We start from the raw sequence: 14,022 nt of genomic DNA, 5'->3' as shown, positions 1-14,022 counted from the left end.
TGTAGGTGATTTGTGGATTTAAAAGAATTCTAACTACATTTGTCGCACAATGCTTCTCCTGCTTTCCACGCAAGTGTTGTTGCAGTGCTGTTACTTCTGCTCTTAAACTAGTTTAAATCAATACAACATCTGTGGTTTGTATCGGAGACCTCTGCTCCAAACTCGAACGCTTCTCACGGAATCTCTCAGCGCTGTTTAGTGGTTGTGTGATTGCGTTCAGTCAAAAAGTAAACACATCTGTTCTGAGCTCACGCTGCACTGTCTGTAGGCAGAGCTAATAATGGTCCTGCTACATCTGGTTAAAAATTTAGTGCTGTCACCTTGTGTTGACATTGTGAAACAGCATATTTAAAAAATTATGTTTGGTGGGCCACATATAATACATTTCAGTGGACAAGCTGCGGGCCATTTAAAATTCACCATGGGCTGCATTTGGCCATTCGGCCCGTGGGCCGGACCCCTGCCTAAAGGGAATAAATACAAGATGGAAGGAAAAAATATATTTCAATACTTTCTCTCACAATTATATTGTTGGGTAATTATACTGTATATAAACTTTTGGTATAAGGAAGTCATTATTAATCGCGTTGAATTGAAATCGTGTTTGAATGCACGCTCGCTTTTTACTTTCACTTTCGATTCACACATACTCTGTGTTTATACTACATAGCGGGAGTACATTTTTACCACACATTACTAGATTGGATGTTTTTCAGTGGTGCTCAGGATCTGCAAATCATTCATCATTGTCCTATCAGTCATCTCTCCTTACTCTGTTTATGTGGTAAGTGAAATTGTATGCATGTATACTACAATGTACCAGGCTACTGCTAGCAAGCGGCTAACCGTGTCCCTTCAGTGGCTCCATAGAACATTTCCTTCATTTTCCGTGCCTTTCCGAATATGGATTCACTATTCGGGCACATGCCTAGTTTGTATCAATACTTTAAATGGGCATTTATTTGTACATTTTTTGATTTTTACATACATTTTATTTCACTTTAACTGTGATTTTTCATTTTAATGTATCTACCTAGGCATTTTATTTTTATTCCAGTTTTAAATTTTGTTCAGTTTTAGTTATTTATTTATTTCCAGTTGGTAAATTTAGTCCTTCAAAACTAAATAAAAACTAGAAATGTTGCCAGCTAACTTAAGTCAAATCGATAATCGTGATTAATCACATCCAAAATCAAAATGTTTTTGAATATATGACTATATATGTAAATATTTCTCAAATATACATACACTACCGTTCAAAAGTTTGGGGTCAGTAAGACTTGTAATAGTCTTTAAAGAAGTCTCTTATGCTCATCAAGGCTGCATTTATTTGATTAAAAATATAGGAAAAAAACAGTAATATTGCAAAATGTTTTTACAATATAAAATAATGTTTTTTATTTTAACATACTTTAAAATAGAATTTATTCCTGTGATGAAAAGCTGAATTTTTATCAGCTGTTACTCCAGTCTTAAGTGTCACATGATCCTTCAGAAATCATTCTAATATGCGGATTTATTATTAGAATGATCAATGTTGGATAATATCAACAGTTGTGCTGCCAAATATTTTTTGGAACCTGTAATTTTTTTTTCAGGATTCTTTCATGAATAACAAGTTTAAAAAGTAGTGTTTATTCAAAATATAAATATTTTATAACAATGTAAATTATTTATTATTAACTTTTAATAAACTTTTAATTATTAACTTAATACATCCTTGGTGAAGAAAAGTATTAATTTCTTAAAAAAAAAAAAAAAAAAAAGAGACAATAAAAATGTACTGACCCCAAACTTTTGAACGGTAGTGTATGTATATACACAGTACAAACACATGTATTATGTAAACTTATTTTTGGATGCGATTCATTGGGATTCATTGATTTGACAGCACTACTTAGTTTAATTTTAATGAATGATAATACCCAGATTCATATGACTTGTGTCTACTGAAGCCATACGACAGGTTTGTGTGAGAAACAGTCTGAAATTTCCCCAGTGAAATCATTATTCAGACAAAAATGAAAATTCTGTCATTAATTACTCACCCTCATGTCGTTCCAAACCCACAAGACTTCAGAACACAAGATATGTTTTAATGAAATCTGAGTTTTCTGCAGTTGCAATGCAACTGACATGTTTGACAAGGCCAAGAAAGGTAGTAAGGACAACATTAAAATAGTCCATGTGGCATCAGTGGTTCAACTGTAATGCTATGAAGCTACAAGAATACCTTTTGTGCACAAAGATCTCACATGGACTATTTTAACAATGTATTTACTACCTTTCTGGTCCTTGAATGTGGTAATTACATTACAGTCTAAGCAGGGTCAGAAAGCTCTCAGATTTCATTAAAAATATCTAATTTGGGTTTGGAACGAGATAAGGGCGAGTAATTAATGACAGTTTTCATTTTTGGGTGAACTATCACTTTAACAATTGTGGTCACAATTCACTGTTATTGAATGTAAAAGAGCAGTTTGGACATTCCACTGTAAATCTCTCCTCTTGTGTTTCATGGAAGTAATACATGAAAGTGAGTAAATAATGACAGAATTGTCATTTCTGGGTAAGCTATCTCTTTAAGGATGAAAACATCCTATGGTCTTGACCTTCCCAGCACATTTTTTTTCTGTAATGTGTGGCAGGGCCAAATTTCCTGTGTTTGGCCCTTTCCATCACGGTCTTCAATATAACCCCCAATGTCTGATACAAATTGGTTCATTCGTCACTCAGAGCAGAAACACACAAGATCCCTCGACTGTCCACTTAGAACCCTGTGACGGTTCTGCCTCAGATCTGCCTCAGATCTGCTCACATGCAGCATTCAATGAAAAGCCAGATAAGGAGGGTCAGTCCTAAATCTCAAAAACATTGCTCGGTGAAATGAACTAGTCGATACCGTTTCTGGAGCAGCAATCACATCTCTGCTTTGGTGAAATGGAGGAAGATGATGAGGTACTGTAGCTGCTAAGGGAGAGGGAAACAGCCTATATGACTTAATAACAAGAAATTGGTCAGAAATGAAAGACGGGTGGTATGAAATTACGATTGTGACATGACGTGTGCTTCCCTATCACCCATCTGCACCCTGCTAGCGGGGAATTGAGTGTTTCCTTAATCCAAAACGAGGTGCTCATTTCATTTTATCTGCGTTCTCATTCATTTTTAATACGTAAAAGTTAAATTCTCAGTATTGCATATGCCTCACCGTTCAAAACTGATGACTGAAAAAGTTTTAAATAACTCGAAATGTGTCATGCTAAGCATATATTAGAATATATGAAAAGCCAATTACCTTTTTGCCTGAAGACACCCTGAAAGTCAGCTACAAGCAAACTTGGCAAGCACCAAAGCTAGCTAAATATCTATTCAGCTATATGTTTAATAAAGTTTACAGCTTCAATATTACTTTTTTGTAGTATAATACAGGGTAGGGGGCAATCTTATCTCAACCCGCCAATATTTGAGCTACAAGGGCTGCGCTAGTGACCTATCAAAGACGCATCATATTAAAGATTTCTTATCACTCTGCTTGGACCTGAAAAAATGGCCTGAATAACACCGAATGACACCCAAACCAGCACTTTTCGACAATTAAACTTGCATAACCATCAGTTTTTTTTAAAGGGTTTTACAAGACAACAAATTAGAAGAATAGTATTCATGCAAGACTACTGTAAAATCAAATATTTTTTCTCTTTTTTCTTTTGAGCGCTAACAATGTTAAGTACGTTAAGTTTTTATGCACCAAAGAAGTCATAATTCAGTGTTTCTTTCCATGCTTGATATAAAAAATTTTGACCTTTAGAATTAGAATAGGATGGGGTTTTGTATGGAAAGAGTATCCGCAACTGAAAAAAAAAAAGGTAACTGCAATTTTTTATCTCATAATTCTAAAGGTTTTTAATTTTTTTTTAAAGAAGTCTCTTTTGCTCACCAAGCCTGCATTTATTTTACCCAAAGGACAGCAAAAACAGTAACATTTTGAAATATTTTCACCATTTAAAATAACGGTTTTCTATTTGAATATGGTTTTCTATTTTGAATAAAAATGTGTGATTCAAAGCTGAATTTTCAGCATCATTACTCCAGTCACATGATCCTTCAGAAATCATTCTAATGTTCTGATTTGCTGCTCAAAAACATTTATTACGTTGAAAACAGCTGAGTAGATTTTTTTTCAGGTTTATTTGATGAACAGAAAGTTCAGAAGAACAGCATTTATCTAAAATAGAACTCTTTTGTAACATTTTAAATGTTTTATCATCACTTTCGATCAATTTAAAGCATCCTTGCTAAATAAAAGTATTAATTCTATAATTTCTTGATTTTTTTCTTGTTCTGAGTTTCTTGAACAGCAAATCCGCATATTAGAATGATTTCTGAAAGATCACGCGACACTGAAGACTGTAGTAATGATGCTGAAAATGTAGCTTTGACCACAGGAATAAATTACATTTTAAAATATAGTCAAATAAAAAGCAGTTATTTTAAATAGTAAAAATATGACCGCTTTTGCTATATTTTGGTTCAATTAAATGCAGGCTTGGTGAGCAGAAGAGAATTCTTAAAAAAAAACAAAAAAACTAAAAAAACATTAAAACTCTTAGTGTTCAAAAACTTTTGACTGGTAATGTAAACTCGCAATTCTAAGAATTTTTTTTTTTCTTTTCAATCTCACAATTCTGACTTTTGAACACAATTGTTAGTTAAGTCAGAACTGTGAGATATGAAATACTCTGAAGAACTTCCTGGCCTTTAAGATGAAGTAGTTGACCTGAACCTCCCCTTTTTTTCATATCTTCTTTTCATATTTTGCTTTATTAGTTATTTCCTTTTTTTTCTTTCCTAAAGTTTATTATTTATTTAAAATATTTAAGTTTGTGTATACATTTATGTATGTATATTTGTGTCTGTTAACACTAATTGTGTTTCTTATATTATGTTATCAAGACTGGTATTCTGAAAGTGTGGACTTGGTGTTTTTATTATTATTATTATTATTATTTTTTTTTTTTTTAATATTTTCATTTATTTATTTATGTTTTAATTTATGAAGTTGTACCTCTTCTGCAACCTCTTTCTTTGGCTGTTGCAAAGCCTTTCGAGTTAAACGACAATTTATGGACTAAACAATCACGGGACACTTTATTCCTTCACTGTCAATTCTGAGAACTTTGGAATGTTTTTTGAGTCAATATTATATGACCTGTGTTTTTTTTAAGTCGTGTTCTTGGGGGTGGGGGGTATTGATTGTAATTGTAAATGTAAAACTTAATAAAGAATATATATATATATATATATATATATATATATATATATATATATATATATATATATATATATATATATATATAAATTTTTTTTTCCCTCAGAACTGGACTCACAATTACATGTTTATATCTCACAATTCTGACAGGCAATTCTGCAAATTCAGGCATTTTTTTTTCTCAGAATTGCAAGTTAAATTGGAATTGCAAGATACATACAAGCCGTTCTGAGAAAAAAAAAAGAGTTTGTATCTCACAATTTTGACTTAATTTTAAAGTCACGATTATGAGATACAAATTTGCAACTCTGAGAAAAAACGTCAGAATTGCCTGTTTAAATCTCACAACTCTGACTTTATTACTCACAATTCTGAGAAAAAAGTCTGAATTGCAAGTTTGTATCACGCAATTCTGAAAAAAGTCAGAATTGCGAGAAAAAGTCAGAATTGTGAGATTAAAAAGTCGCAATTACCTTTTTAAAATTTTTATTCAGTAATGTCAACAGCATTTTGCAATGTGAAATCAGTAACGCATAAAAGTACTGACGTAAAACACAAATATCAAAATGGCTGGTTATTGCTCTTAATATTGTTATCGATATTATTTATGTTAATTAATCAAATATACATTAAAATACTACAACACTTTAGTATAGAGAACAATTCTCACTATTAACTAGTTACTTATTAGCTTGCCTATTATTAACATATTGGCTGTTTATTAGTACATATAAAGCACCCATTCTGCATGACCATACTCTACATCCCTAATCCTACCCAATACTTGACACTTAAACAAAGAAGAATCGCCATTCAAATCAGAAGCAAGATCAAAGCTAGCTTTTTTCCCCTCCATTTTTTCCTTGCCCCCTGATTCAAGAGTTAAATGTCTAGAAAAGACCTAAATCTCATGGCATTGCTACTTGATATTTACATTAAATTAACAACCGTCTACATCATGTAATCCACTTGGCTTTCTTTTGAATATGTATTCCTGTTGTAATTAAGCAAGCAGCTTGCTTTAAACAGTTTAAATGTTCTTGCAAACTCCAACATCATTATTCCAAAGGCAGCTGGTTGAAAACACTCTGAACGGGTTGTATTTGTGAAAGTGTAAAAACGAAAACCCAATCTGCATATCCCTCTTCCATTTTTGGCCTGGCTGTATGTGCGGAGATCATTACATCATTATTATCATCATCTGTTTATTCTGCGCTCTCCAAATGACTGAAGCAGAGACAAATCTGTATCGTTTCATTGCTGTCATCACTGCGGTTATACTTCATTAGGGGGTGAAATTATTTGTGACGTATTGCGCCTCAGAGAAGAAACATTCAGCGCCTTGGGCATTGCTGTGAGCCCACAGGTGTTTATTCAGATGGAGTCAGAACACAGCAAATAGAATAGTAATGGCAGGATCAGAAAATGCCATTCAAAGCACCCTGAATGCCTGTGAAAATTAATATGCTGGGCCTCATTTCATGCAAGCCTCTCGGCGCCGCTAAATATCCTTTCAGAGTCTGCTTTCATAATTTTCTCTGCACCGTTCAAGTCGCACGAGTCCAAAGAGACACGAAAAAGCATCTAAATAAGGATGATTGTTGACTGGCAGAGCACAATTCCTCTCTACAATAAGTTTGTATATTGCAATAATGTAATACCAATGTCATTAAAATGGCAATTTAAGCCACACCACACATCTGTTTAGATCAGGGTTAGAAATTAAGGTGAAATTAAGGGCAAACATCCCCCCATTTAAAAAAATAATAATAAATAAATAAATACATACACACAGTGCACAGCATAAATGAGCACCCCCTATGATTAAATATAAAAGATGTATTTTCTTAATAATCACTAATATGATTCATAATATAATTCGTAGTTCTTATTAACAACAGATTATAACTATATTCCATTAATATCTGTAAAATAAGTTGTTTGTTTACATTAAGAATTGCAGAAATTAGTACACCCTAGATTTAATTCAACCAAGTGTAATATTCTACTACTTAATATGTCCTCCATAACTCTAAATACACTGCTGTGAACCATCTTGGCACTGAGTGTACAAGCTCATGACAAATTTTCACACCTGCCCTGTTAAACTCCTGGAGGACAACCTGCTTAAATGCCCTGGTCTTTAATGGGGAGTGTTGCTCAGCTCGTCTCTACACAATCCCTCACAGATGCTCAACAGCATTAAGACTGAGTGAAACACATGTCCACTGAAGGATTTTCACCTTGGGAGAATAAAAATATTTATTGTTATATTGAAAAAATGCCCAACCATGCATGGAATGAGGAGAGGTTAGCATCTTTTGTTTCAAGTTTTTGTATTACATCACACAGTGGTGTGTGAATTTGTGACAACATTGATAAAGCACAATTCCCTCACTCCTTCAGCACTCATACATCCCTATATAAGAGCTGTACTACCACTGAAAGTCACTGTGGGAACCACACACTTCTCACTGTACTCCTCCTCTAGCAACACCATAACATTTTGGATGCTTTAAGTCTGAGTATGATTACTTAACACTTTTAACTATCAAGAAATTGCCTCTCTTTAACAGTTTTGGATCAACACACTTACCTGTTGATCAAAACCTGCCTTAAAGTTACACCAAAAATTTTATTTAGTAACTTTCAGGAGGGTGTACTCATTTTTGCAACACAACATTTTAGCACTTTGATAAGAAAATTGTATTTTCCTGAATAATTTTAACATTCTCCTTCGGTAACTGATCAAGCAGACTTATTGGAATATTATATCTCTAAAAAACTCTAATATGTCTTCTAAGTAACGGGTAATTGGATTTATTAAGTTTCAGAGGGGGTGTATTAAATGGAAGTATATGACATAAACGATTACTCACAGCACAATTTTTAATTAGTAAAGCTCATGAGATGAGCTCTACAATTATGACAAATATAAACACTGCTGATTATTGCTCTTGATGCTGTAATCACAATAGATTTTGGAATCAAATTTTTAATGATCAGTTAAATTGTAGCAGCCACAACTGCAATAATGGCTACATAATAATAACTGTGCAGCCCTACCCTGAAAAAGTAATGGAAAAGTTTATTTCTGACTCCGGATTGGATTCGAGCAGAAGGCAAGATGTGGCAATAATGGAGAAAACAACATTGCGCATCTGCGCTTCAGAGACTGAGGCTCAGAGATATCGCTCATGGATCCAGGCTGTCTCTACAAGCGTGATAATGCATGACTATATAGCTCCCCCTCAAGACTCAGGCTTAAGCCGCACGGGGAGCCTCTCCTGTATATCACGGCAAAGCCCTGAAAACTGCAGAAGGAAAACAAGGCCATGATGGAGATGTCATTGTTGCCAGTTAATCACTGCTTTGGGTGGGAGGGAGACTGACAACGTAGGGCTTTGGTATTGATGCCAGTATTGATCTCATAGAACAATGACCCGTAAGATCAATCTCAATGAAATAAGGTGACAACAGACCTGCTGCGGCACCTCAATCGATTTCACAGTTCTGAACGCAATTCCATGATACGAGATTTCACAATGGCCACATATACAGATACATACATACAAAATGTGGACACATACAATAGATCAGATAAATCCAGTGCGTGAAAGAATTCGCAGATGCCCGGCTGCCCTTCAGAAAGGAAGCTCCAAACACGAGCCTGCATGCAGAGACATGCTCAAGTGTTTTCACGCGGCCAGACTGAATATTTATATTGTAATGAGAAATGTGAAGGAGCGTCAATCATGAATTTCCCTTCCCCTGACAGTCTGCACATGTAAAAAGCAATATGACCACACTGATGGTCTGGCTTTTAAGGTGGCAGGGGTCAGCAACCTTTCTGACATGAATTTAAATATATTCTGTTAATCACTGTGCCACATTGCATAAAAATATGTTGTGATGTCTGCAGAGCAGGATGCTTGACTCTGCTTCCTAGAAAAAAATTGGCATGCAAATTACCACCTCATTGTGTACTGTTATTTCCATTCACTACATTATGTGTGCTGTGGAGGTAAACAAGTGCATCTTGTCCCTTAATGACGCGATTTTGAGTGTCAACATTACTGCCAGAATCAAATATACAGAGTTGAAAAGGAAAGTAACTCAAGCAGATGTATTAGTCTGCAGAGATCCTTATTTTTACCATTGTTCACAATGGAATCTAATTTATGAGAAAGTATCACTTTTGAAAGCAAAAAGCAACTAAAAAAAACACCCACAGTATCACAGTTGTGTGCAAGAGTTACATGTTTTCCCACTTAAAGTCAAGTCAAAATGAATTTTACTGTTGCTCTTTTGGTCATTTTCTAGAAGAAATAAAAAATGATACACATTTGAGGTCAAAGGTTTACATATACTTTGCAGAATCTGCAAAATGTTAATTTTACCAAAATAAGAGGGCTTATACAAAATGCATGTTTTTTTTTATTTAGTACTGACCTGAATAAGATGTTTCACATAAAAGACATTTACATATAGTCCACAAGAGAAAATAATAGTTGAATTTATAAAAATGACACCGTTCGAAAGTTTACATATGCTTGATTCTTAATACTGTGTTGTTACCTGAATGATCCACAGTTTTTTTGTTTAGTGATAGTTGTTCATGAGTTGTTCTTTTTGTCCTGAACAGTTAAACTGCCCGCTGCTCTTCAAAAAAATCCTTCAGCTCCCACAAGTTCTTTGATTTTTTAGCATTTCTATGTATTTGAACCCTTTCCAACAATGACTATATGATTTTGTGATCCATATTTTCACACTGAGGACAACTGAGGGACTCATATGCAACTATTACACAAGCTTCAAATGGTCACTGATGCTCCAGAAGGAAACACAATGCATTAAGAACCGGGGGTGAAAACAGAATGAAGATGTGTACATTTTTCTTATTTTGCCTATATATCATATTTTTTTCCATTTAGTACTGCCCTTCAGAAGCTACAGAAAGCTGCTTTCATACTGCACGTTGATTCCGGAAAAGTGCCAGAAAATTGCCAGAGTGCCTTCTGTGTGAACACAAACACGTTCCGGGACTGATTCTGAGAATGATCCCGGGTTGGGGACTTAGTAACATTGCCGGGATCAGTCCCGAAATGAGCGCTGTGTGAACAAAAGCCAGAAGCGATGCCGTAAAGGCTGTGTTGTAGTGATGACGCACGTTATTGTGCAACTCTTTTAGCGTGTGATTTGACAGGAAGTCAGCATTCAGGAGGAACAAATATGTGTAAACAGGAATGACGCAGAGATAAGGGAGCTTCTCACTATCACTATCCGCACTGAAGCGGAGATATAGCCAGTTTAACGGTACGCATCACATTACACGTTGTATCCAAATGTTACGTGTCTTTATGGGATCTTTACAGGTTGTGTGTGAATGCACACACAGATTCTGGAAAATCACTGGCAGTGTGAATGATCCAAAATCAAATGATTCCAGGACAAATCACGGGACACATCACCGGTGTATTTTCCGGAATTGCTGTGTGAATGAGACTGAAGATACTTACATGTTTCTCAGAAGACAAAATAAGTTAAATTTACCCTGATCTTCAAATTCAAAAAGTTTTCACCCCTGGCTCTTAATGCATTGTGTTTCCTTCTGAAACATCAGTGTTTGAACCAACTGTAATAGTTACATATGAGTCCCTTAATTGTCCTCAGTGACAAAAGATGTATCTTTAAATCATACAGTGATTGTTAGAAAAGGTTTAAATTCACAAAAATGCTGAAAAAACAAAAAAAGTGTGGGATCAAGGATTTTTCTAAAGAACAGTTTACCTGTTCAGGACAAACAAGAGACCCATGAATAACTATCACTAAACAACAACAACAACCCCCAGCTCTGGATCATTCATGTAACAACACAGTATTAAGAATCAAGCGTATGTAAACTTTTGAACAGGATCATTTTTATCAATTCAACTATTATTTTATCTTGTGGACTATATGTAAACATCTTTTATGTGAAATATATTATTCAGGTTAGTAATAAATAATAAATAACATGCATTTTGTATGATCCCTCTTATTTTGTTAACATTATTTACATTCTCCAGATATATGTAAGATTTTGAATTTTTGACCTCATCTTGCCAAGTACCAACCCAGTGTTTACAAATTGAACGTGCAAAGAAAGTCAAACGCCCTTTATAAAAAAAAAATAAAATAAAATAAAAGGTTGGACAATTTTGAAGTAGGAGGAGAAAATTATTTTTTAAACTGAAGTACATAGGCGAAAAACTGTGTAAAAGAATATAATGCATAAGGCCACAGACACACATCGCAGAGTTAGTGCAAGACAAGCATTTGTGGTTAAAAAGTACCCACAAGTTTTCTACGCCCCATGAGGCTTTGCGTCAAAAGTGGGAGCGTCTTCCGGATCAAAGTAAACACTCATTCATTCAACAGTTGACAGGAGTGACGGGCAAATGAAGCCTCGTGAAGCACCGAGACTTTCCTCTGACTGTTTCGGGAAAAGATTCAAAGCTTGTATGACTGGGTATTTAAAAATTATTAAATAGATCCCAATGAAAATGTACTCGCAAAGTAAGATCTGGGGATCGAACATTAGGACACGCAAAGTGAATCGCGCACATGACTGGACAGAAAGTGAGGCTTCTACGAAAGAGATTTCTATGTTAACAAGCCTCGAATCGAGGCTTCATCTGGCATGCCCTTTAACACAAGCTCTGATGTCTCAGTTCAAATGTCATTTCACTAGTTGACAATCATTCAAGATTTAGCGATCCAAACTTGCTAATGATGTGGGAACACAAATTCGAAAAGCATATGTTGTCCATAAGAACGTAATGATATCTCTCATAAAGGTGTCCAAACAATGGTCTAAAAAACACTTAGGCTCTTCACTAATTAGCACACAAAATACCATTGGTATACTACGTCCGCCGCCTCACCGGAAGTTGTACCCACGTTCTTTTTTACAGTAGCGCCCCCGGAAACTTCTGGATATATATATATATATCTCGTTTCACTAGATAAGACTAGATTATTCCACAACTGGGATCATGTAAAAGCCCTTTGAAGCTGCATTGAAACTGCAATTTGGACCTTCAACCCATTGACTCCTACTGAAGTCCTCAAAAACCTGGGGGTTAGTAAATTATCAGGAAATGTTTATTCTGGAAGTGAACTAATGCTTTGCATGGGAAAAATATTTCTAAAACCAGGGCCATTGAAACATGTGGAAGATCACTGAAAGTACTCCATTTTGGCAAAGTTTATAATTAATACTGGTTGTGTATACTGGCTGCCATTACTCCATTGGTTGTTGCTACAGGTGTTGCTATTTCTGCTTGGTCTGTTATATCAGCAGTTAAAAAAACTGAGGCATGTGGACGTAAATGAGTCGTAATATCACTGACATCTAAACGACTGACGTAGCTAAACCAACAAGCCATTTCTCCCGGCGTGTCACTATTACAAAGTGATTTTTTATTTGTTCGGTCTCTGAGGTGAATGTCAAATGATTTGAATAAATGTTATCACTTGCTGATGACTTCTGTTCCGTAAACATCAGACATTTGCATGCAAATGTGATAGGATGATCCTGCAGGTATTTATAAGATGACAAACCTGTTGTCAGACGGTAAAAGCGACATGAGCGCCAGGGCAGAGAGCTTTCTCCTCTCAGGCTGGGTGATGTTGTCCATGCGGTCCACCCACATCTCAATCATACTCCCCAAGAGCTGGTCTGCCTGAGAAAGCAGAGATCACAATGATAAACAATCTCGTTCATATAATTCTCATTTATAATTTAGCTGTGCACAGGTAAGCGAGGCACACTGGGAACAAGATTAATACACCTTTCACAAGATAAGAGGAAAACATTAGAGTACGTCGAGCCGCCTGACAGGGCGAATATATAAAAACCAGCATCTTTGAAGTTATTTGGCTGATACTGTAAATAATGAAGGGGTCTCAGCAGAAAAGATATTTCTGGGATTGAGGAAATTAAGGAGAAAACTGATATATGCTGAGACTACAATAGTGCAAATGAGTTCAATTATTCGGTGGGGAGATACGGCCCAGGGTTGAAAGGGAATGATGCTGTGTGGGCGGCTCAGCAAAGCATCTGGGTCCACTGGGACCAAATTACAGTAAGATCAACTCCCAAAAACCCAGCGAAATATATACGACGCACAGAAGAAGAAAACCAGGCCAAGCTTGAGGATTTTTTGTTTGTTTGTTAATGATTTTTTGCTTCAGTCTATTTGACCTTGACAAAGACGTATAAAGAAAGCACCAGGAAAAGAAGTGCTTTTTTTTTTTTTTTTTTTTTTTTTTCCATCTTATTGTGTTTAGTCCTCCAACATCTGAGGCAAGTGCACTTGAGTTCTTTGATTTAGTAATTTGTTATAAACCAATATTGAATTTCAGGCTGATATCCACAAATAGCTTTTATAACAACAGTTAAAGTGGAAATTCAGCCATGGCTATTCATAATATAACATGGCATCCCCAACCTTATTGCTTAAATACTCTATTGATCTATTATTAGTGTGATAAGTGATACAAAAAACACTGCCACAGCTGTTATTAAGCAATACTGAGTATTTATTATCTATTATATCAGTGTTATTATAATTTACTAAAATTATAATTAACTAAAATATTATTATTATTATATATAATTATTGTTATAATAATTCGAATTATTATTATTATAATAATTATTATCATTATTACTGTTAAAAAACATTTGTCTATTTGAAATAAAA

General features: G+C 35.0%; 1 protein-coding gene across 2 annotated transcripts in view; it reads right to left on the bottom strand.

The window, feature by feature from the left end:
- The window catches only part of ipo11 (importin 11), a 207,586-nt gene that overhangs the window by 29,967 nt on the left and 163,597 nt on the right, over positions 1 to 14,022 (bottom strand). For both annotated transcript variants that reach the window (XM_051117440.1, XM_051117439.1), the window contains one exon: positions 12,878 to 12,999. In XM_051117440.1, coding sequence (XP_050973397.1) covers positions 12,878 to 12,999 — 122 coding nt within the window. The remainder of the gene's footprint in view (positions 1 to 12,877; positions 13,000 to 14,022) is intronic.

The sequence above is a fragment of the Labeo rohita genome, chromosome 8 (genome assembly GCF_022985175.1).
Source record: "Labeo rohita strain BAU-BD-2019 chromosome 8, IGBB_LRoh.1.0, whole genome shotgun sequence".
In the NCBI taxonomy this organism is placed as follows: Eukaryota; Metazoa; Chordata; class Actinopteri; order Cypriniformes; family Cyprinidae; genus Labeo; species Labeo rohita.
The sequence above is the reverse complement of the archived record's forward strand: the minus strand, read 5'-3'. Positions and strand labels throughout refer to the sequence as shown.